This window comes from Mixophyes fleayi, chromosome 5 (genome assembly GCF_038048845.1).
Source record: "Mixophyes fleayi isolate aMixFle1 chromosome 5, aMixFle1.hap1, whole genome shotgun sequence".
Taxonomy (NCBI): domain Eukaryota; kingdom Metazoa; phylum Chordata; class Amphibia; order Anura; family Limnodynastidae; genus Mixophyes; species Mixophyes fleayi.
The window spans coordinates 253,327,828-253,349,820 of NC_134406.1; the positions used below are offsets into that span (position 1 = coordinate 253,327,828).

The 21,993-nt window shown below is 39.6% G+C and overlaps 1 protein-coding gene across 28 annotated transcripts in view; it reads left to right on the top strand.

Annotated features, from left to right (window-relative positions):
* The window catches only part of RIMS2 (regulating synaptic membrane exocytosis 2), a 506,258-nt gene that overhangs the window by 477,519 nt on the left and 6,746 nt on the right, over positions 1-21,993 (top strand). For 25 of the 28 annotated variants that reach the window (XM_075213921.1, XM_075213924.1, XM_075213933.1 and 22 more), the window contains 3 exons: positions 20,388-20,529; positions 20,828-20,940; positions 21,800-21,901. In XM_075213921.1, coding sequence (XP_075070022.1) covers positions 20,388-20,529; positions 20,828-20,940; positions 21,800-21,901 — 357 coding nt within the window. Of the gene's footprint in view, positions 1-12,068; positions 12,679-20,387; positions 20,530-20,827; positions 20,941-21,799; positions 21,902-21,993 lie in introns of those variants that run through there. The other 3 variants (XM_075213948.1, XM_075213947.1, XM_075213923.1) reach the window with 3 other exon arrangements.

Below are 21,993 nucleotides of genomic sequence, written 5' to 3' on the forward strand. Positions count from 1 at the left end.
GTAGATTCTGATTGACTTAACTCGTCAAGGGTGGCACTGCAGTTAGCACTGCTGCCTCACAGCGCTGAGGCCGTGGGTTTAAACCCGACTAGGGCACTGTGCGGAATTGTATGTTCTCCTCGTAATTTGCGTGGGTTTCTTCAGGGTGATTTGGTTTCCTCCCACAGTCCAAAAGCATATTGGTTTGTTCATGTTTGTGTGGGGAACAATTTAGACTGTAAGCTGCACCGGGGCAGTTCTTGATGTAATAATAATTATTATAGGGTAAAATGGTAAAACGCTGGTAAGTAAAATGGAATTGTGAACAGATGCATGTCCTAAAATATTGAAGTGTTTGAAGAAAGCAGTTATTGGGGAAATGCTTGCAGTATTTGATGACGTAGTCCTCCTTCTAACTCCCTTGTCCCGGCTCTCTCACACAGTTAGTACCACCCTATTTGTATCTCCCCCTTTCCTGTAGGATGTAAGCTCTCAGAAGCAGGGCCCTCTGTCCTTGTGTGCTCCTTCTACTATTCCATCACCCCCTGTACCTCTTGGCCTGCTTCCCTAGCCCTGTTTTCTTAAGCTTCGGCCTACTTCTCGCTGATTTCTACCATCACTCTCACTCATTGTCCCAGAAATAATTTGATTTGCATTACCATGTTACCTGTGTGTGTGTGTGTGTGTGTATATATATATATATATATGTTTGTTCTTCATTTTTTGTTCTTTCTGTATCATGTTGTGTCATGGGTCACTGTTTTCTAAATATGTCATGTACGGGGCTGCGGACCCTTTGTTGCGCCTTATAAATTATAGATAATAATAAAAATAATAATACTTGAGTAGAGCACTACAAGGGGTCATAGTATTAGAATTTTAACTATGTTCAGTTGAGAACTATGGTAAAATGTTGACATTGATAAGGATGGAAAGAACGGTCTATATAATTTTACGCTGGTCCTAGCAGGGCAGGGCTGGCAAATTTTATCCTGGGGGTGGGGGGTGGCAAGACTCTACTCAGCAGCCTATAAGGAACATTTTAAAGGAAAAACTAAATGCAGGTGGCCCAGTGACCCAGCCCATGGTAGCCCACTATGGGACCGGCCTGGGGGACAGATGCCTCCCAGCCCAGCCAACCCCTGAGTCCTAGTATGGCAGGATGCCCCTTAGGCACTCACTAGTGGATATCTAGCTCACATCCGCTGTGTTTTGCTTTTCTGAAATCATTTCTGTTTTTTGAAATATTCCCACAGTTCCAAGTGCCCAATTAACGTTCTGCTAGTTATGATACATTGGTTGCCTGCACAATCTCCTTTTTGCTTTAATGTATAAGATCATATTTTAAAGTCCAGTTTTCACTTTTTCTTGCTCATAGTTACTAATATTCCAATAGGATTTTCTTCCATCTATCATTAGTCCCAGATAACTTTCCCAGTGTTTCTGTGCCTATGGATGAATCACAGTCTCTCCAGGGATTTTATATCCATTTCATAACCATCCGGCCTTATTTTGAATCCATATTTGAGAGATTATGAAAATCATTTTTAAGCAAGATTGATTTTAAATTGTTTCACTTTCATTCTGAATATAATGTCCCCCATATTTCATGTCACAAACTAAGGTGAATTACTGGAAATTGGGTACTGGAATATGTATTTCTACAAAAGTTTTGTTTTATATTTGTTTAGGTTATTTTTGAGTTTTTAATATATTGCTATTTATTCTGGGGGTGGATTTTATTTTGTTAAAAGAGGGTTTGAATCAGAGCAAGATTTATATCATTGGAAGTTGTAGGCACATTATCATTGGTTCCCTAAATCCCGCCCCATCAACTAACCACACCTCTTTTACACTGAACATTCTAGACAGAATATAGTGTCTGTACCCTGCCCAATTAATTTCTTATTCTGATAAATAATGTTCCACAGATTTCCCAAGGCCGTAACTAGGGCTGTGCGATAGGGGCGACTGCCCAGTGTGCAATGCTGAAAGGTGGAGCAGTTTATTAATATTTTAGGTTCATTTGGTTAAAATTGAGGGCTAGATGGCTAACAATTTTGTTTCTCGCTAAAATTTTAAAAGTTACCGCTCTGAGATAACTTACCACCCAGTTAGTTTCCCATTTTCTACATCAGATTTTTTCTAGTTTCCCTATGACAGGTATGGAGCTGCCTCTCACTCTCTGACACCCCTGAGCTCGGGTCGACTGGTTTGATTAGCAGGGAAATAAGATCTCAGGTATTTTATTCTGTCAGCAGTATTGACTAACCATGATAAAGTCTGTTAATAAACCAGCATTAAAACCAATTAAATGATAACAATCAAAGTTGCCAGCATCACCGTGAAAATTATTTACCACACTCACGTTGTGGATAGTTTGAAATCAAGCATTAGTCATGATTAATGGACTTTTCTCGTGCATTGCAGCGTGATGTTTATTTGTGCACCCAGCGGTAGCAATATTATATTAACAGCTTTAGCTTATTCCAGCCAAAAATCCTTAAGTAGGCTGGACAAAATTACTGACACCTTTTGGAAGTAGTTGGAGATAATTAGATTTCAAGCAGGTGATTCTCCTTCACTCTGGGACTTAACTTTCCTGTGGTGAGTTACAGGTGCCTGCAATATAAAACTCACTTCTTAAATGAGCTTATTAGAGAAAATGACTAATTCTCCTGTCTTGTGTCACTGTGTGCACCGCAATGAGCATGGCGATAAGAGAAAGCCAGAGAATTGTCTGAGGAGATCAGACAGAACATTGTAGACAAGCAGGGACAATTCTCAAGGCTACAAATCAATCTCCAAAGACCGTATGTAATGTTATTAGGAATTTTGGTACTACAGCCAAACTTCATGGATGTGGGTGCAAGAGAAAACTTGAACGAAGATTGCAGCACAGGATTGATCAAATGGTGGAGAAAGCACCTTGATCAACTCCCAACATTAAAGCTGACCCTCAGGTACAAGGTGTGACAGTGTCAACTCGCAACATCCGTTGCTAAATCAACGAAAGGGGGCTATATGATAAGAGGCCCAGGAGGGCCCCACAGCCGAGAGAGAGACATAAGAAAGCCAGACTGCAATTTGTCAAAACACACCTGCACAAGCCAAATTCCTACTGGGAAGAACGTCCATTGAACATACAGGACCAAATTAGAGCTAACGAAAGAACATCTTCCCTACAGTCTAGCATGGAGGAGGTTCAGAGATGTTTTGGGGTTGCTGTGCTTCATCTGACACTGGGGGGGCAGGGTAAATGTAACAAGCTGAGAGTTTTCCGGCTGGTTTGAAAAGTGGAGATGTTGCCTATAGCAACCAGTCAGATTCTAGCTGTCATTTTGTAGAGGGCACTAAATAAATGATAGCTAGAATCTGATTGGTTTTTCAAACTCGCCGGAAAACTCTCGGCTTGATACATTTACCCCTGGGTGTGTAGAACATGTGCATGGTATCATGAAATCTAGAGATTGCCATAATTGTATATTATCAGAGAAAGTGTTGCAGTGTTAAAAATAGTTAAATAAATAAGAGTGCCCCACTCTAAGCACAAGAGCTCATAGCCTGGGCTAGTTGCAGCTAATGCAGGGGAGGACATTTTTGAAATTCCTGCACTGAGACCAGAGAGGCGGAGTTAAAACATCCCTTGGGGGAGGTTAGTATGGCGGCTCTCCTCATCACTACCAGCCAGGGGTGGGGAGAACCTTGTCGCTTCTGGATTTGTATTGGTGACGTACACTTTGATGCAAAAAACTGAAATAAAAAAAAAGAAATAGTCCAAAATCAGGTAAAGCAGACAGCACTGACAACAGTGATTTCTGGCTCAGTACAGAATGCTCTGAAACATCACACAAGTGACAAACTGATTAAAAGTGTTCCTACCCACAGTGGAGGCAGCCATTTTGTGAGCTGTACCAATATTCAGAATATCCGGGAGACTCCCGAAATCTAGGTCAGAGAGGGCAATTCTCCCGATTCCCGACCGGCTGTGCAAAAGTAAATTGAGGGGACGGGGCTTATTGACATCATGGACGCGTCATTGTGGCCACGCCCTCACACACCCATCTGCCCCCCCGGACCTCCCGGGACATAAGCTGCCAATGTTGGCAACTATGGGTACAACTGAGCCAGTAAAATAGATTAAGTCACTTGTGCTTGGCAGAAGTAATTACCTGCTCGGGGGTACTTGAGGACTGACGTTGACCTGACCTCAGGGCTGAGGGAATACACAGAAAGTAAATCTATCTTTATAGACATGCTGTATGTGTCACTAGCTGGCTGCAGTCAGTGCTGTGTGTTGGATATATTATTAGAACTTTTACTATCTAAAATTGTGTGGTTTGTGCTCTTGGCTCCGAAATTTTAACAGTGCAGTACAAAAATATGTTATTCAAACTCTGAACTATTACAGCTAAACATGAATCACGCCGCTCATTGCGTCCTTCCAGATGTCATTCTAATGAGTTATTTTCTAAAAATACCCCTTCAAGAATGTCAGGACAGAAACTCAAATGAAGCACATTTATCAACTGACAGCAGCGAAAGGTTCGGCACAAAATGACAATTGCAGCATGTCGCTCAATGCCTGATGGAACCTTACAGTACAGCATAGCTCAATCTGATGGGTTCATGTGTCAAGAGCTATGTTTCCAGAGCATCCCATGGCCCCATTATTTAATTATAAGCCCGCAACTAGGAAAAGGGAAAATTAAAGCAATTTCTATAATTATTTGTATTTAATTTTATGTTGCATCTAAAATAAAAGTACAGAGATAAGGATGAAAGATAAAACTAAATATTTAGAAAATATTGCAGAAGGGCATGTAGAAGACCATAACGGATAATGTCACAAGTTATTCCCCAACCCAAACGTTCACTTACCTGTGGTTCGGTGGCCCTGATGTTGCACTCACCAGATGGCTGTCTGTTGGCTGCTGGTACAGCTGGCAGCCAGCGGACAATATGCAGGTAGGCAGGAGCAGGGAGAGTCCCGAGATGCCTGGTTCTCCTTGCCCCTTCTAAACAGGAGCCAGCTGATGTAAGGGGGACCTTCCGAACATTATGAACGCCAGACCCCCAGCATGTAAACTTTTGGGGCGGGGTATAGCTTCTGAATATTCTTTAAATTAGTCTTAAAGGGGAAAACCCATATACATAGGGCATAATGGGACCCAAAGAACTGGAAAAGGAAGGGGATAGTGCACAGATACTGGAGGGGAGGTCCAAGGGACAAGCGCTGGTGGTACGATGAGTCGATTCGCATCATCACCTACCTACCCCACGAAGGACAGTGGTGTGAAGTTGTATTGTCGTGCACTGGGGGCGGCTATAATGATATGATCGGGTAGGATCCAGGAAGGTGGTCTACTTTTCTGGGAGTCCAGGAGAAAAGCCCCAAAATTCAGGAGTCTCCCGGAAGTAGCCAAGTACTTATAAACTAGACGACTAGAATGTTTCAGAGGCACTCGAATCCACTGATTTGCAATATTTACTAAAAATATACATTTTATTGATTCTTCATTAAAAAAAAATTATATATATATATATATATATATCCCTACATACCTGGACCTTAATGTTAAAGTATTTATAAACAACAGACTTACTTTGGCACTATGTCTGTCTGCCCATGTGTACATGTAACAGAAGCTCCGCCTACTATGTGGCGCTCAGGAGGGGTAAACCCCAATATGAGAGTCTTGGAGGGAACTGAATTTAAAAAGGAACAGAGTTACCGAGGCTTCAGTATACATCTGAGAAGTGTAATTGTGCCAGAAGCATGCTGTATTTTTACTGCTCTGCATAGTTATATTATTAAGGGATTTTTACTTCACAATGAATATATCTACTGCCTGTTTTCCTTCATCAGTGTGTCACTCAGTCATTTCCACTGTTAATGTTCAGCACAGGAATGTTTTTCTTATACATTTACAAGGAACATTGACCTTGATAACTCATCTTATAAGAATACATGCACACTGATGTTACTTGTAAAGCTGTTCATACCTTTATTTTTCCTGACTCTAAACTTTCCTCCAGCACAGTATTTTCCTTCAGTCCTCAGTCTGTCACTATTCCAGATTTCCCAAGTATATGTTACTGGTTACCCTATGGGAAATTAATTAGAGGGAAATGTGATTGACTTGTACATGTAACCAATGCGTACTGCACAGATAACTATTAAGATAGAAGACTTAATTATTACAAGGGCATTGTAAGCATCAGCCCTATACCACTTCACATACACAGCATATATCTTCAATGGCTCGCATATTACTTGTTCTCATGCATCCAAGTCCCTTGTAGACCAATATGATGAGAGGTGGTTCTCAATTACCAGTTGCATGAGTCTGCATCAAATCTCCTCATTCCATACAATATTACAGTGTCTGAGGATTGCAAGCTTCAAAAGGGAAAAAAATCATTTCAAATTATAGTTCATAAATAAATCAGTAATTACCAAACACAGCCAAAGTGGAGGCTGAACAAGTTATTCATGTGAATGCAGCCTATCCGTCCACTATGCATCAGTGACCTCAATCTATCACCAGTGACATCTGTCTTCTCCATTCTAACCATGTTTCTCTCCCCCATCAACCTTTCCTCTATCCCCATTTCCTTTCTTTAGTTCTGAAATGTTGCATGTGCCTCAACTTACTGAAGGTCAGCTTCTAAAACATCATAAATTGGCACTGATTGATAAGGCCAGGTAGGGACATTCCTTCCTAAGTGCAGATAAGGCACACAAATGTATCTAACTTTACAGGATGGGATTATTTAAATGAGCTGGTGTCGGTGGAGAAGGAGCCTTTCACATCTTATGGGCACACAGTCCTTTCCTTCCTACAAAAAGACTTGGGGCTAGATTTACTAAACTGCAGGTTTGAAAAAGTGGAGATGTTGCCCATTGTAACCAATCAGATTCTAGTTATCAGTTATTTAGTACACTTTACAAAATGACAGCTAGAATCTGATTGGTTGTTATAGGCCGGCGGTTCCCAAAGTGTGCGCCGCGGCTCCCAGGGGTGCCGCGGCGCTATCACTGGGGTGCCGCGGGCCAGCCATAAAAAAAAGAAAGAAAACAAAAACTAACCAATCCGCCGGGCGCCGGGACCCAGCAGCCTCCTCTCTCCCGCAGCAGCTTGTCACTGGTCGATATTCAGTGACAGCTGCGGGAGAGAGGAGGTTGCTGGGTCCCGGCGCCCGGCGGATTGGTTAGTTTCTGTTTTCTTTCTTTTTTTTATGGCTGGGAGAAGGCTCAGGACAGCAGGGCAGCAGGGGGGCAGAGGGCTGCAGAGGGGGCAGAGTGTCTGGATGCAGAGGGGACATTTTTTCATACAACTAAATAAGTATTTCTGTCCTGACCTAAATACTTATTACAATTTTTTGACCCAACTACTTCTAAAACAGGACTGCTCATTAATTATTTTGGAGGGGTGCCTTGAAAAAATTTGGAGACTCTAAGATATAGGCAACAGCTTCACTATCAAACCTGCCGGAAGCTCGCAGCTTGATACATTTACCCCCAGGTGGGTGATCACCTTGACATGCGCATGGCAGACAATTAGACACAATTGTACACCTATAAAACCAGTGCGGATCAGACATTTTGCCGGTTTGTTACTGTATTTAAACTAACATACTATATTTAACCATTCATGTTGCCTTCAAATACTGTTTTCTCCAGCAAGTGTATTAGCCTCATTCTCTGTTCCACCCTGTGATTCGGCATACTGCATAGTCGAAGCTTGGTCTGCACAACAAGCTGCTGGCACATTTGCAATTCACTTCATTTCCATCTTAGCAATTGGAACAGAATGTATGCTAGTTTAGTTTCACCCCTATGTATTAATTTCACCCCTATGTATTTATCTCAATTGACTGTTATGTTCGGATTTTTAAGAATCCTTTATAAGCCAAATCCCTGTCAACCATCGTCTGTATTGATCATGCTGCTTGTCCGTCTGTTATTAATCTTATCAATGTGTTAATTTTGGCTTGCACTTCTGACGATGTTGTAAGCACGGCTTAAGGGAAAGTAGATGGTTATTCATTGCTGTTTAGAATCAGACATTATATACACATCGGCAAATGCTTAGTGCAGAACTGTAGGTTGTTCTGTTCTTTTGCTTGTGATTGGTGCTCCCACACACATCCCCTCTCACTGGCCATTTAAAATTGGTGAACTACATTGATTGGTTAGTTCTGTATTGTAGGCACAATTATTATGGTACTTACACAGCGTGGAAGCAGACATTTTTTCAGATGAAGTAATATTGATGCGGCCTATCAATTCACTGGGAGCCAGTGACATCACTGAGGCATAACAGTTTCTGTGTTATTGTCCCCTGATGTTTATAAATTATTTTGTTTTGTTAAAATTTCAAAATAACAGGATTATACTTTTTTTTTTTTTTTATCGATGCCACTTTGTAAAGTGAATGCAGAGCACAGAGATGTGGCGTAGTTGCCTATTCTCCTGGAATTTCCGGGAGACTCCCGAATTTTTGGGAGTCCTCCCGGGAGAGCAGGGCAACCTCCTAGGGCCTTATTCATTAAGGATCTTAAATGAAGAGGTATCTTATTTCAGTCTCCTGGACAAAACCATGTTACAATGCAAGGGGTGCAAACTAGTTTTCTGTTTTGCACACAAACACTTGATAGCTTATTTGTACACTGAAATTTAAAGTTGATATTTGTGTGCTACATGAAAAAACAGTCAGTATTTAACTTATGTGCAAAGCAGAAAACTAATTTGCACCCCTTGCATTGTAACAAGGTTTTGTCCAGGAGACTGAAATAAGATACCTCTTCATTTAAGATCCTTAATGAATCAGGCCCCTAGTTACTAAATACATCTATATGAAAGTGGTGGGGGACGTGGCTTATGACGCGAATCTCACGTCATCATGGCCCCGCTCCCTGCTGTAATTGGACAATACTGTGATGCCCGTTTAGGGGGCAGGGCCTAATGACGCGACCCCGTTGGGCCCTGCGCCAACATGCCCACCTCCCCCAGATCTTCTGGACCACCTCTTGCCAAAGATGGCAAGTATGAGATGTGGTGATGTTTGTTTCATGATGTGGATGGGATTGTTTGGCAGCATTTTCTATCCCACCAAACAGGAATGCTATTGCCAAATGATGATTTTCAAATATATTTGAAATCAAATATAATTGAACTTAGCTATTTGTTTATATAAAAACACATAGTTTTGAGTCTATTTGTCTGGTCTTCACAAATATGTTTTTCTTTTAATTATTGTAGTAACTCAGTTTAGCCTATAGATGACACACTTGCATTTGCTGCCTCTGAAAATCATTTGGCTAACATAAAAAAAATAATATTACCTTTGTTCCTAGACCCTGTATCTCCACCATGCTTTACAGAGCATACACATGTTGGGGATGAACGGGTGAAAGCCATTGCACAGTCATGGGGCCTGAGTCATTAAGGAGAGCAAAGCATACAAAAGGAGTAACTTTCCACCTGGGCAACACCATGTTGCATTGGCGGGGAAAGTAAATTTAAAATGTGGGGACAGGTTTATAATTGCGGTAGGACATGTCCTAGATCAACTTTAATATTTGATAGCTTTTTTTATGCTGAAATTTAGTGTGCTACATGAAAAGCAGCCAGTACTTTTCTTATGTGCAAAATAATAAACTAATTTACACCCCTTGCATTGTAACATGGTTTGTCTCAGAAAACATATACTCCTTTTTCTGCCTTACTTTCCTTAATGACTCAGGCCCATAATGTTCCACATTCACTACTCTTTAAATCTTTAAATACAAGGGGGTATATTTACTAAACTGCGGGTTTGAAAAAGTGGAGATGTTGCCTATAGCAACCAATCAGATTCTAGTTATCATTTATTTAGTACATTCTACAAAATGACAGCTAGAAGCTAATTGGTTGCTATAGGCAACATCTCCACTTTTTCAAACCCGCAGTTTAGTAAATCTAACCCAAAGTATTTGTAAAAGTAAACCATGTCTATTAAGATTTATGGATATAGGTGTGTATGTATATATCACAAGTATTTAGCTTTAAAAATAGAATATTTTCACATTTTTTACATCATGGCATTAGAATGGATTTATTAAAATTGATTGATTAGGGACTTTTTACCACTGATCTACACAAAACACTCTGTAAATTCAAATAAATAATATAGACCAGGCAAGGCCATGAACAGCATCGATATTGTTCATAACATCTGACTGACACCATGGTCTTGGCTTATTTCAGAACTGTCTAACTCTTGGGAATTATGAAACATATTAACAGACAATATGGTCTCTCAGGAAACCAAACTATTGTCATCCTGTCTTTCAAAGTTTATTATTTTACCATCTCAGTTTTTAATATCTTATTTAGACAGGACTTTCTCTCAAGGGAATTGGTCATAATCTCTTTCTAGAGTTACATCCACACTAGGAATGATTGATGTTCCGGAGCTAGGAGCCATCTACAAGATCTGGAGGTAGAGCAAAGATGATCAGCTTTTATTTTATTATGCTCCCAAAACTGAGCTGAGCTGGAGCTGGCCTTACTGGGTGTAGATCTAATATGACAATGGAGCCAGGCTCTATCGCTTGGTGCTGGACCTCATCTGTCTGCTACAATATCTGAAAGTTTGAACTAAAATGATAACTATAATATTTATATGCAATTAACATTGGATAAACAAGTATATTAAATATAACACATTTACTTAAAATAAATACTGAAACTAAAATAAATTATTAATAGCTCCAGGGCTCCAGTTCATGCCAACATTTTGACATAGTTTCCAGGAACGTTTTGTTTGAGTCAGTACATCCAAGTGTAAATGGTAAACAGCTGCGGAAAATGAGGAAGTCTATTGTGTAGTTGGTTGATAATTGGAATATAGTGAATTTCCAGGGACAAATCATTAAAACCTAGGACTGTGCCTAGAGATTTGGGACAGTTGGCAACTGTGGACAAATAAGTGAACAGAAGGGTAGAGTTTGTATTGGCTGTGAAGACTGAGCTAGGCTAATGGAAAACGGCCGGAACTGTCAGACGTGGATCACTGCTAACTCTAATCCACAGGTGAAGGACAGGGTCTTATTGAGACGTGGTTGTCTCTATGATCACACATAACTGCAATGTTGTGCCTGTATCCTTCCTTACTACAGGGTGTATTATATTTGAATTTACTGTATAAATTGCCATCAGAGTACCATGCATTTACTCAATAATACACCAGTAGCTTAATACAATAAATACACCAAGGTTCTAATAAATACAGTCAAATGGTGAAACCAATGGCTTTTCCATTCGGTGTGTTTTTATTTAATGCTGCTAGTATTTGTGGGTAGTTTTACATTGTCCAAGAGCATGGAAGATAATGTAGACTTTATTTTCCACACTGCGATGTGATGCTTTTGGAAGAAAAATAGAATTTAGAAGCATACAAAATGCTCAGAAATCATGTCACAAAAGGAAAATGATTATATTCTGTGTTTTACTACTATACTGTACCGATGGCTGTTCCCTTTTGAACATAGTTTTTCTGATAATCTTATATAATTGGTAAAACGATGATGACCTGTAATCTTATTGAAACAATGTTGTGTTGTTCTGACCATACAGGTAGTTTAGGGACTACCAATCGGTGTGACACTTGTGTGTGTATTATCTATTAAGTTGGTGGAAGTGGTAATTGTATTGTCACGATGGGATATGATATTCCTGATGTCTATATACCTTATTGACAGGTGAAATATTTTAATCCTTGTTTTTTTTTTAGGAAGGGTCAGTAAATGTGCTATACAACTAAGTAAACACCATCACTTGCAGTCACTGTATCTGGTTAGTCTTTGGAGTGGATGAAAGCAAACAAAAGCCTAAAGTGCTGTTCACTTGCTGCTGTTAGTGCAGCATCATCACATAATGTACCAGATCCCTCTCTAGTGTTTTAATGTCAACTGGGCTCCTGGTAACTGGAAAGGATTCAGCATATCATTTACAGGCACATTGAGACATGCTGTCTGAGCCAAGGACCAACAGGAAGTCAATTAGAGGAGAGGCAGAGTCTTTAGTGGATGGCTGGCTGGCTCACATCTGCTGTGCTTCCAGCTCATTGGTGCCAGCAAGGATTGGAAGAGGCAGGAGCTGTGCGCTCTGATCCAGACTCGCTGACTGAAGGTGAAGCACATCTGTACATGCACAGTGTACAGTGAAGTCACGTCTATAGACGCGCAACAGTCTGTGATCCAAGCCGGGCGCTTCCATAAACTCCCCGAGGCGCATCATTATCATCCAGAGAGTGGCAGCTTCCTTGGTCCTACAGCAATCTAGGTATTGCGTGCTAGCGGTGTATAATCGCGTCCACAGACTGAGAGCTGTGTAGGTGGATCGGTAGTGTGAATGCACAGGACGCGGCGGATGCTGAGGGCAGCCAGACGCTTTGGCACCAGTGTGTTGCGCAGAGAGGAGGGGACCTGTTCCCGGACTTCTTACTTGACGAGTATCACAGTTATCCGCCAAGACGCCTCGGATATTGTACAGAGGCTCGTCCAAGATGGGCAGAGAGCAGCGACAGCAGCGAGAGAGGGCAGCGGGGCTCCGCATCCAGCGCTCCCAGAGCCGCAGCAGTCTGTCCGCGTCTTTCGAGGCGCTGGCCGGTTACTTCCCGTGTATGAACTCGTTGGAGGAGGATGAAGGTGAGCACGGATATAACTGTGTGTGATGGGAAATATGCGGCTTCTATAAAGGGAAACAACAAGTCATTGTCATGATGAGGCTGCATTTACATTCAGTCAGGTCATGGTTTATATCCATAACCGCATATTATAACAGTTTATAACATTAGATAGAGACTTTTGTGACTGATTGTAGTGAGATTCTAGCCAGGGCAGTTCATTATTTTATAGACTTGTATTGTCATCCAAATGAAGTTTTTCACGTCTACATTTACAAGACAATAATTAGCGCACAAGCCAAATTTATAGTTAGGGACAGGAGACAAATACGCCCAACTTGGACCTCACCTGCTGCAGATATACTGTAGGTCCAGTATAGCCCTATCTGTACTTCTGCAAATCTCTCAATCAAAGTTGTGATTAACAGCTTTGTATACAGAGATAATCCGCAACTAGATCCAGCATCTACTGACATGTAACAAGTTGTATCTATTGCAGCTCTACACAATCAAAGCTCAGGCAGAGATAATGGTCAGGGGATTTGTAATCTGTGGGGATGTAAGGGATAGACACATTTGTGTTATGATATGTATATTTCTGTGAATTCATTATATATATATATATATATATATATATATATATATATATATATATATATATATATATTAGACATGCGCACACACAGATATAAACACATTTCAGTTTTATATATATTTATTTTACTTGGTTGTATGATTTATCTAGAAAGTGCAACATTACTATAAAACCCATATAAATTTATTATTTTGTTTTTGTTTATTAAGAATGTATTATTATGGATATTCTTGCTATAGACACTAGATTGTTTCAAACAATTTGCTTTTTTGTATACCAAGATACGTAAAACGTTTACTAATTCATCCATTTATGTCCCTTAAATAATCTAAGCAAAATAAGGACAAAATATCCATGATTTACACATGACATTTTTAATTCACATGCAAACTGTAGTTTTGGAGCTTACAAATCACTAGTATGACCCCATCTCCTAGGTCCATTATATAGAATAGCAATAATTTGTTTCTCATTAAATACTGAATTTAGCCATATATTGTCCAGGGGCTTATGTTGATAGAAAGAAAATGCATTTCTATTTTATTTATATAGAGTTATGTGTCTTCTCATAATACTAGGTATTACACGTCTATTATATATAAAGTATCTTCTTTTTAGCCATTGATATTATTGTGTCATAATGCTGTGTATCATTCGTATTGTCTTCCATAGACATTAGGCTCTTAGTAAACTATATGTATATGTGAACCAAAGGTAACCAAAGTTGCAGCAGATGTGTTGTTGTGACAGGACAGACAATTTTGCCGCTGTGCAAAGTCCCAGTGATAGTCTTCCAGTTCCGATGTTGCTTCAATATTCCGCACTGTAACATAATTTTTAATGCATGAATAGAGCTGGGACAACAACAGGCATTTCATTCTGTTGTGTAATTGTGGTAGGAATGGGCCAACTTAAGGCCAAATTCTGCTGCAAAATATGTAAAAGTTTACGTCCAAATTCAGAAAGAAGCAAATATTTTTCAGAATAATTGAAAAAATTTCACACCTGTATATTCTTTACTTCCAGTGCTTCAGTACACAGGTTGCTGCAGAACGTTCAGTGTTTGGTTACTGCAATCACCCTACTTCCATTGTGTACAAATTTACTTAGCCATGATTGGCAGCTTTATTTCTACCTATGTTCTGAAGCCACTGCTGGTATTATTCTGATAATGATGAGCAACCAACAGCAGAATACTGCAAATCCTAAAGGTTATTTAGGGCTTTGAATCCCCTTCATGCTATATGGATTTTTATAAGGGATATCAGAGGCTTACTTTGTTTTAAATTCAGGACAACTTGGTTTCTCCTGGTCATTGCACACTGTGTTCCAATACTTATATTTCCCTTGTTGCAGATTCAGGACCTCATTTAGAGTCGGACGCAAAGTCTGTGTAAGAAGTGTAAGAGTGGGAGTGTACCGCAGCTTGGTAGGGTATTACGAGTGTCATGCAACCCCAGTTGCTTCCCACTCTTAATACCCTACCGAGCTGTGAGCAGTTCCTGCAGCTAGCTAACGCTTGCGCCACCTAATTCCTGCCGCACAGCTTTATCCCTGTTTTGAAGTGTGTTGCGTCTGCGCCTCACTGCGACTAGGATGTATTTACATGGTCACGCCTTCACAAATCCGTGTTCCTCCCATTCTCTCGTAGTGAGTCGCAAGCTGTCGCAAGTGGTAAATGCGTCCAAGATGCAGGCGGATTTGGTGCTTTCTACACATGCGTGGTAGTGTTTTTTTGTTGGATGCGCCTAAAACGGACTCTGCGTCCAACTCTAAATGAGGTCCTCAGTGTGCAGAGTCACTATTACACAGATTGAGGCAAGTGTCACTGGTTATCACATGTTATAGTTGTACATGAGGTACATGGAAGCACAGGATTAGTGGTCAAAATTGTTTTAAATAAAGGCAACATATAGTTTTTCAGATTTAGATTATTTAGTTTCCAGTGACGAAAGACAATTAGGAGCTAATGTTAGGTTGAACACAAGCTGCTTTGTTGATATATAATACACTGCGCACAAACCAATAGTTTCGGAACTACTGTTTTGTGTGCTTCCACAGAAGTAAAAAAATGTATTATATGCCAAGAACACAATTTGCGTTCAACTTAACACAAGCCCCTTAATGTTCCTTTACCTCAGTGATGTTTACAGTTCTTTTTAAATTAAAGGACCATTACACCTATAATTTACACTGGGTTATCTGAAAGAAAAAAAACACTAAAAAATTATTCACAAATATACAAAGTTTCCAGAGCACACAGGAACGGCAGTGAAGATAAAGTTGTGATTGTAGGGGAAGGTGGGAAGGTAATTTCCAGTAGACTGTCAGTAATCCCAGTGAAGGACAGTGCAGCCAGATTCTTTTATACCACATCCGTAGGAAGCTTTTCTTCTGTCTGCACTATATATGCCTATCCCACCTACGAGCATTGTAGTGTACACCTAGCAGAAGAAAGGAGGAAAGAGCAGTTTCCATGACAACAGCATTGTAGTGTACACCTAGCAGAAGAAAGAGGAGGAAAGAGCAGTTTCCATGACAACAGCATGGTTTGTGAAGGAACCAGATGAGAACTTACATGAATCTTCACCCCTCTGTGATTCTAGAGCAATGACTGACATTTTCAGTTTACTGTTGGCTGTGAGTGAAGTGAGCAATTTTCGTTATACTGTAACTAAATAATCAAATATTGTCAGTAACAAGATTAGTGCTCTACAATAGTTTTGCAAAACAGAGAACAGATCTTGGGGAGTCTAAATATAATTTAAAAGATGTTTTTGGGTTGTGACCCACTGACAGTGTACATTGTTGCACACCAGCGTAACATGGGGTACCTGAGTGTTTGCCAACAACCAGATTTGTGTTCTTTGGTCCCCCACATGTTTGTCCAAATTGTCCACATATATAATCGTTAGGAGACCAAATTTTACAGTGTGTGGCCATCATTACTTGTATTGTTGACATAGACTTTTGTACACTGCAAAAGTAGATAAAGCTAAGTGAGGTAAATTACATTTAGGAACTAAAGAAAGCGTTAATGAAAAGGTATAAGACCAAATGTAACACATGGAGACTTGTAGAAGGTATGTGTATAAATATATGTGTATATATACATATATATATATATATACACACACACATACACATACATATATGTATATATATATATATATATATATATATATATATATATATATATATATATATATATGTGTGTGTGTGTATATATAATATATATATATATATATATATATATATATATATACATGACTATTCCAATACATATAGTCAGACACTCATAATAAAACCTATCTTACAGAGATATTTTGCCAGTACAACGTCGTTGCTTGATAACTTTAATAAGACTTCCCAGTACGAAGTCTCTGCTTACAATGGCCGACCTCTTACTATGTTAACAGCATATGATGATAGCATGTGGCTCTCTGGTGGCCATTTTTCTAATTGCCTGCTTTATACCACTAAACATTTGTGTTCTAATCTGAATACGGTGTACATACACTTACACTTGTGTTCCACTCTGAATACGGTGTACATACACTTACACTTGTGTTCCACTCTGAATACGGTGTACATACACTTACACTTGTGTTCCACTCTGAATACGGTGTACATACACTTACACTTGTGTTCCACTCTGAATACGGTATACATACACTTACACTTGTGTTCCACTCTGAATACGGTGTACATACACTTACACTTGTGTTACACTCTGAATACGGTGTACATACACTTACACTTGTGTTACACTCTGAATACGGTGTACGCACACTTACACTTGTGCTTTCTATGAATACGGCATACATACACTTGTGTTCCACTCTGAATACGGTGTACATACACTTGTGTTACACTCTGAATACGGCGTACATACACTTACACTTGTGTTACACTCTGAATACGGTGTACATACACTTACACTTGTGTTACACTCTGAATACAGCGTACATACACTTACACTTGTGTTGCATTCTGAATACGGCGTACATACACTTACACTTGTGTTACACTCTGAATACGGTGTATGCACACTTACACTTGTGCTTTCTATGAATATGGCGTACATGTACTTGTGTTCCACTCTGAATACGGCGTACATACACTTACACTGGTGTTACACTCTGAATACAGCGTACACACACTTACACTTGTGTTCCACTCTGAATACGGTGTACGTACACTTACACTTGTGTTACACTCTGAATACGGCGTACATACACTTACACTTGTGTTACACTCTGAATACGGTGTACATACACTTACACTTGTGTTACACTCTAAATATGGTGTACGTACACTTACACTTGTGTTCCACTCTGAATATGGTGTACATACACTTACACTTGTGTTCCACTCTGAATGCAGCGTACACACACTTACACTTGTGTTTCACTCTGAATACGGCGTACATACACTTACACTTGTGTTTCACTCTGAATACGGCGTACATACACTTACACTTGTGTTCCACTCTGAATACGGTGTACATACACTTACACTTGTGTTACACTCTGAATACAGTGTACGTACACTTACACTTGTGTTACACTCTGAATACGGTGTACGTACACTTACACTTGTGTTCCACTCTCAATCAGGCCCCCAGTTTATTGGGGTTCACTTACAGCCGAGTAGACTTGAGTGCAGAAGCTGAGCTTGCTCATTGATGATGTGATTGCAGCTGCCTTAGTAAGAGATGCCTGCAGTTCTGGGAACGTGAATATGTTTAGATGAGATTATGGATGGATTGTGATTTTTTTTATAGATTGACATATAGCACATTGCCTGTTTCCCACCATTGGACTCTATACATCTTCAGGAACAGGCGTAGTGGTAGAACAAGTCTGCTGTCCGCTCGGTGTGTACAGCAATAATACAAATAACTACTGTATGCAGCATGAATTGGATTGTACATTATATTAAGATATATTATTAAAGGCTCAGGGAATTAATGCTACAATTCTATACATGTGTCCAGCTTTCAGCCTTATAATTGTCCAGTTCTGTATAGACTGTAACATTCTACTACATGATGTTTTTTAGTTCTCTCTGTACACAGAACATGTAATGTGGTGAATGTAATCGTAAGTAATGAATTCAGTTTGAAAGTTCACCAAGTCATATTCTTACTACTGAGAATGATGTGTTATTAATGACATAGCTGTGTTCAGTTCTCTAATTGCGCCGTTTTCCGATTCATGGAAGTGCAAATATATTTCCTGTGTTGTTTTGTGATTTACGCAATTTCCAGCTTTTTGTACTGGCTTCAGAATAATCATACTGTTAATGCAGGTACACATCATACATGCTGTCACTGTGTATATCTCAAGTTGTACTCTACATTCTTCCCTTGACTCAATGAGTGCAGCACTGCATACAAATACATTATTCTATTATACTCTACTTACTGCTGGAACATTATGTTACATTTTCTAGAATGGTATAGGAATCATTGTGTCTATTTTGGCATATTCTTGTTGGAATTGGCATCTTCTTGGTTCATATTTTTTTGCGTAATGTACATAATTGAGTGGGCAAAAATTATTGAGCACTAATAGGAAGTAACATTTCTTAGCCCCCTCCGATAACAATATTTTCTATTGCAAAAGTGGAAGCTGCTCAAATCAATTTATAGGCCATAACAGGTGCTGAAAGGGTGGGGTTATCCTGCAAGGAACATACACACAACATTTTTTCCCCCAGCACACTGCTATAGCCAGCAACAGATCTGCCATTTCTACTGTAGATAAAAATGCAAAAGTCTTTGTTGCACACATTTGCAAATGTATGTTTAAGCCATCCTGCCACGCCAAGGCGCTTTTGCATATAGGATGGTCCTACTCTAAACAATGAGAGTCCCTATATTTGGGCCATACATATGTGTTTTTAAATTGAGAGCTAACTTACCAAAGAGGTACCCCAGAAGCCTCCAAATAGCAATCCAATGTCAGCACTCCCCCTCAGCTACTGACACCAACATGCCTCTCAGACAAATACAAAAGTGGAAGCTGCTCAAATCAATTTATAGGCCATAACAGGTGCTGAAAGGGTGGGGTTATCCTGCAAGGAACATACACACAACATTTTTTCCCCCAGCACACTGCTATAGCCAGCAACAGATCTGCCATTTCTACTGTAGATAAAAATGCAAAAGTCTTTGTTGCACACATTTGCAAATGTATGTTTAAGCCATCCTGCCACGCCAAGGCGCTTTTGCATATAGGATGGTCCTACTCTAAACAATGAGAGTCCCTATATTTGGGCCATACATATGTGTTTTTAAATTGAGAGCTAACTTACCAAAGAGGTACCCCAGAAGCCTCCAAATAGCAATCCAATGTCAGCACTCCCCCTCAGCTACTGACACCAACATGCCTCTCAGACAAATACAAAAGTGGAAGCTGCTCAAATCAAAATCTTTTATCAATTTCTAAAAAAACAAATATGTCACCAGGGCCACTGAGCGACACTCATACTCCTGAAACTTGTGGTGTGTTTTTTGGTAACACCATGATACCCAAAAATGGTGTAACCTCAGTATCCTTACATGTTCCCCCTTGTTGGCCCTGCGGATAACTGAAGTTTGGCGTGCCCGACATGGGACTCATAGTGTCATCTTGTGTATGTTCAGGTTTAAACGCTGGTTAGTTATGATTAATGCTCATCATCAAGAAGAATTGGCATACATGAGTCAAACAGTAGTCTATATAAATATGGAAATAGTCATTTAGGCATATTACAACTTTAATGAAGGAACCAGAACCAATCAGTCTGTACGCTGTCCTAGATATCATGAAATTTAATAATAGATGATTTGTTGAGTTATTGAGTCCTGGTCATCACAAATCAGAGCAAATGAAATGAAATATGTGTCTTGTTATATGTTCTGCTACTGTCAAGCTGTATAAGATCTGGTTTTGTCAGTGTGACATCAGCTGTCATCTTCTATTGTAGAAATAAACAGCTCTGGCAATGGTTAACACTTAGAATAATAAAGAGACCATTTTACAAGACTTTATCAGTTCAAAGTCCTACAGGCCTGGAAAGACTGTAGTGCAGAAGTTAATGTTGTAATCTAGCCACAAAAAAAAACAATTATTTGTATTGTCTTCCAGAAGTTGGGGGAAAGAAGTTGAAAAGCACGATCCAGAGAAGTACGGAAACAGGCCTGGCCGTAGAGATGAGAAACTGGATGACGAGACAAGCAAGTCGGGAGTCTAATGATGGGAGTATGAACAGTTACAGCTCAGAGGGAAAGTAAGTCAACCGAACTTCTCACTTGTACCTGAGAACCTGGCTAAATGTTGTACCATAGTGATTGTCAGAAGAACTGTAAGGAGGTTCTTACTACCCAACAATACTAGGGCACATTAAAGTGTACTTGTCAGGGTTTGGAAAGTGGCACATGAATACTAAGTTAATAACACACCTACCATTCTAGAGAAAAACTGTTGATAATTTCAGCCCTTCCCCCTCTTTCATGCACTTCCTGCTATTGTGCTATAGACAAATGCCTAAATTCTGTAATAACAATAATTTTTCATCTGTTCCACAGCCTAATATTTCCTGGGGTCCGGTTGGGGTCTGACAGCCAGTTCAGCGACTTCTTGGATGGGCTCGGCCCTGCACAATTAGTTGGAAGACAGACCTTAGCAACTCCTTCCATGGGTATGTTCACAATGTTCTTACATAAATCTACAATGGAAATGCCACATATTGTTCCAGTGAAAACGTGTAGCCTTGCTCATGCAAAGTTCAAATGAGAGCAAACACGGTCATTACTGAACTGAAAACTATTAAATCCGGCACTAGCTATTTAGCGTAACATGCCGGAAAAAAAGAGCTCCCATTAAAGTTAAGAGCTGTAATTATGCAGAAAATGAGTTTCTATGCACAATTGTTTGACTATGCTTTACTGAACATTGTAACACCTACTCATAAAGTAGGTTTTCAATTTAAAGTTAATGTATCAGTAAAATTGTAGGAAACCCATATACACATAGTACTGCCCACTCAGCCCTTATCTGTGCTCATATTGCTCCATGTACATGCACACACTAGATGGTGCTGCGTGAGATACTGCTTATCTGGTCAGATGCTGGGTAGCTACGGGATCACTGCTTTTCATTCCGATATCAGTGTAGAAACACTTTATTGTCTTACACTGGTATTCTTTGTTCTAGAACTGTTCTGCAAGTATATTCAATGATATTTAAAGTACAGTTTGCCGATCATGTTTTTTTTTTTTTTATATATTTTTGCAAACCATATGGTGTCGTGAGTTAATTGTTAGACAAAACGACACCCTAATTTAATATTTATTTTGTGTTAGTTACAAAGGTTCTTTATGATTGAGAGGATAACAAGACTGTGTATGTGTTTGGATATATATGAATTGCCTATATGTTTTTATTGATAACCTTTATTTACAGAGCACTAGCATATTCCAAAGTGCTGTACAATAAATTGTGACTTATTTTTGAATGTCTAATGTTAATCATTCCTTTCTCCTGCTTATTTCCTGTAGGTGATATCCAGGTTGGAATGATGGACAAGAAAGGCCAATTGGAGGTGGAAGTTATACGAGCCCGTGGTCTTGTAGTAAAACCAGGATCAAAGACACTGCCAGGTGAGAGGGTTATTCATAGAACAACAGCAAAGTTCAATTTTCAGTATCACTGCATAGATCAGTCCCGAGTGTCATTGATTACATTTTAGATG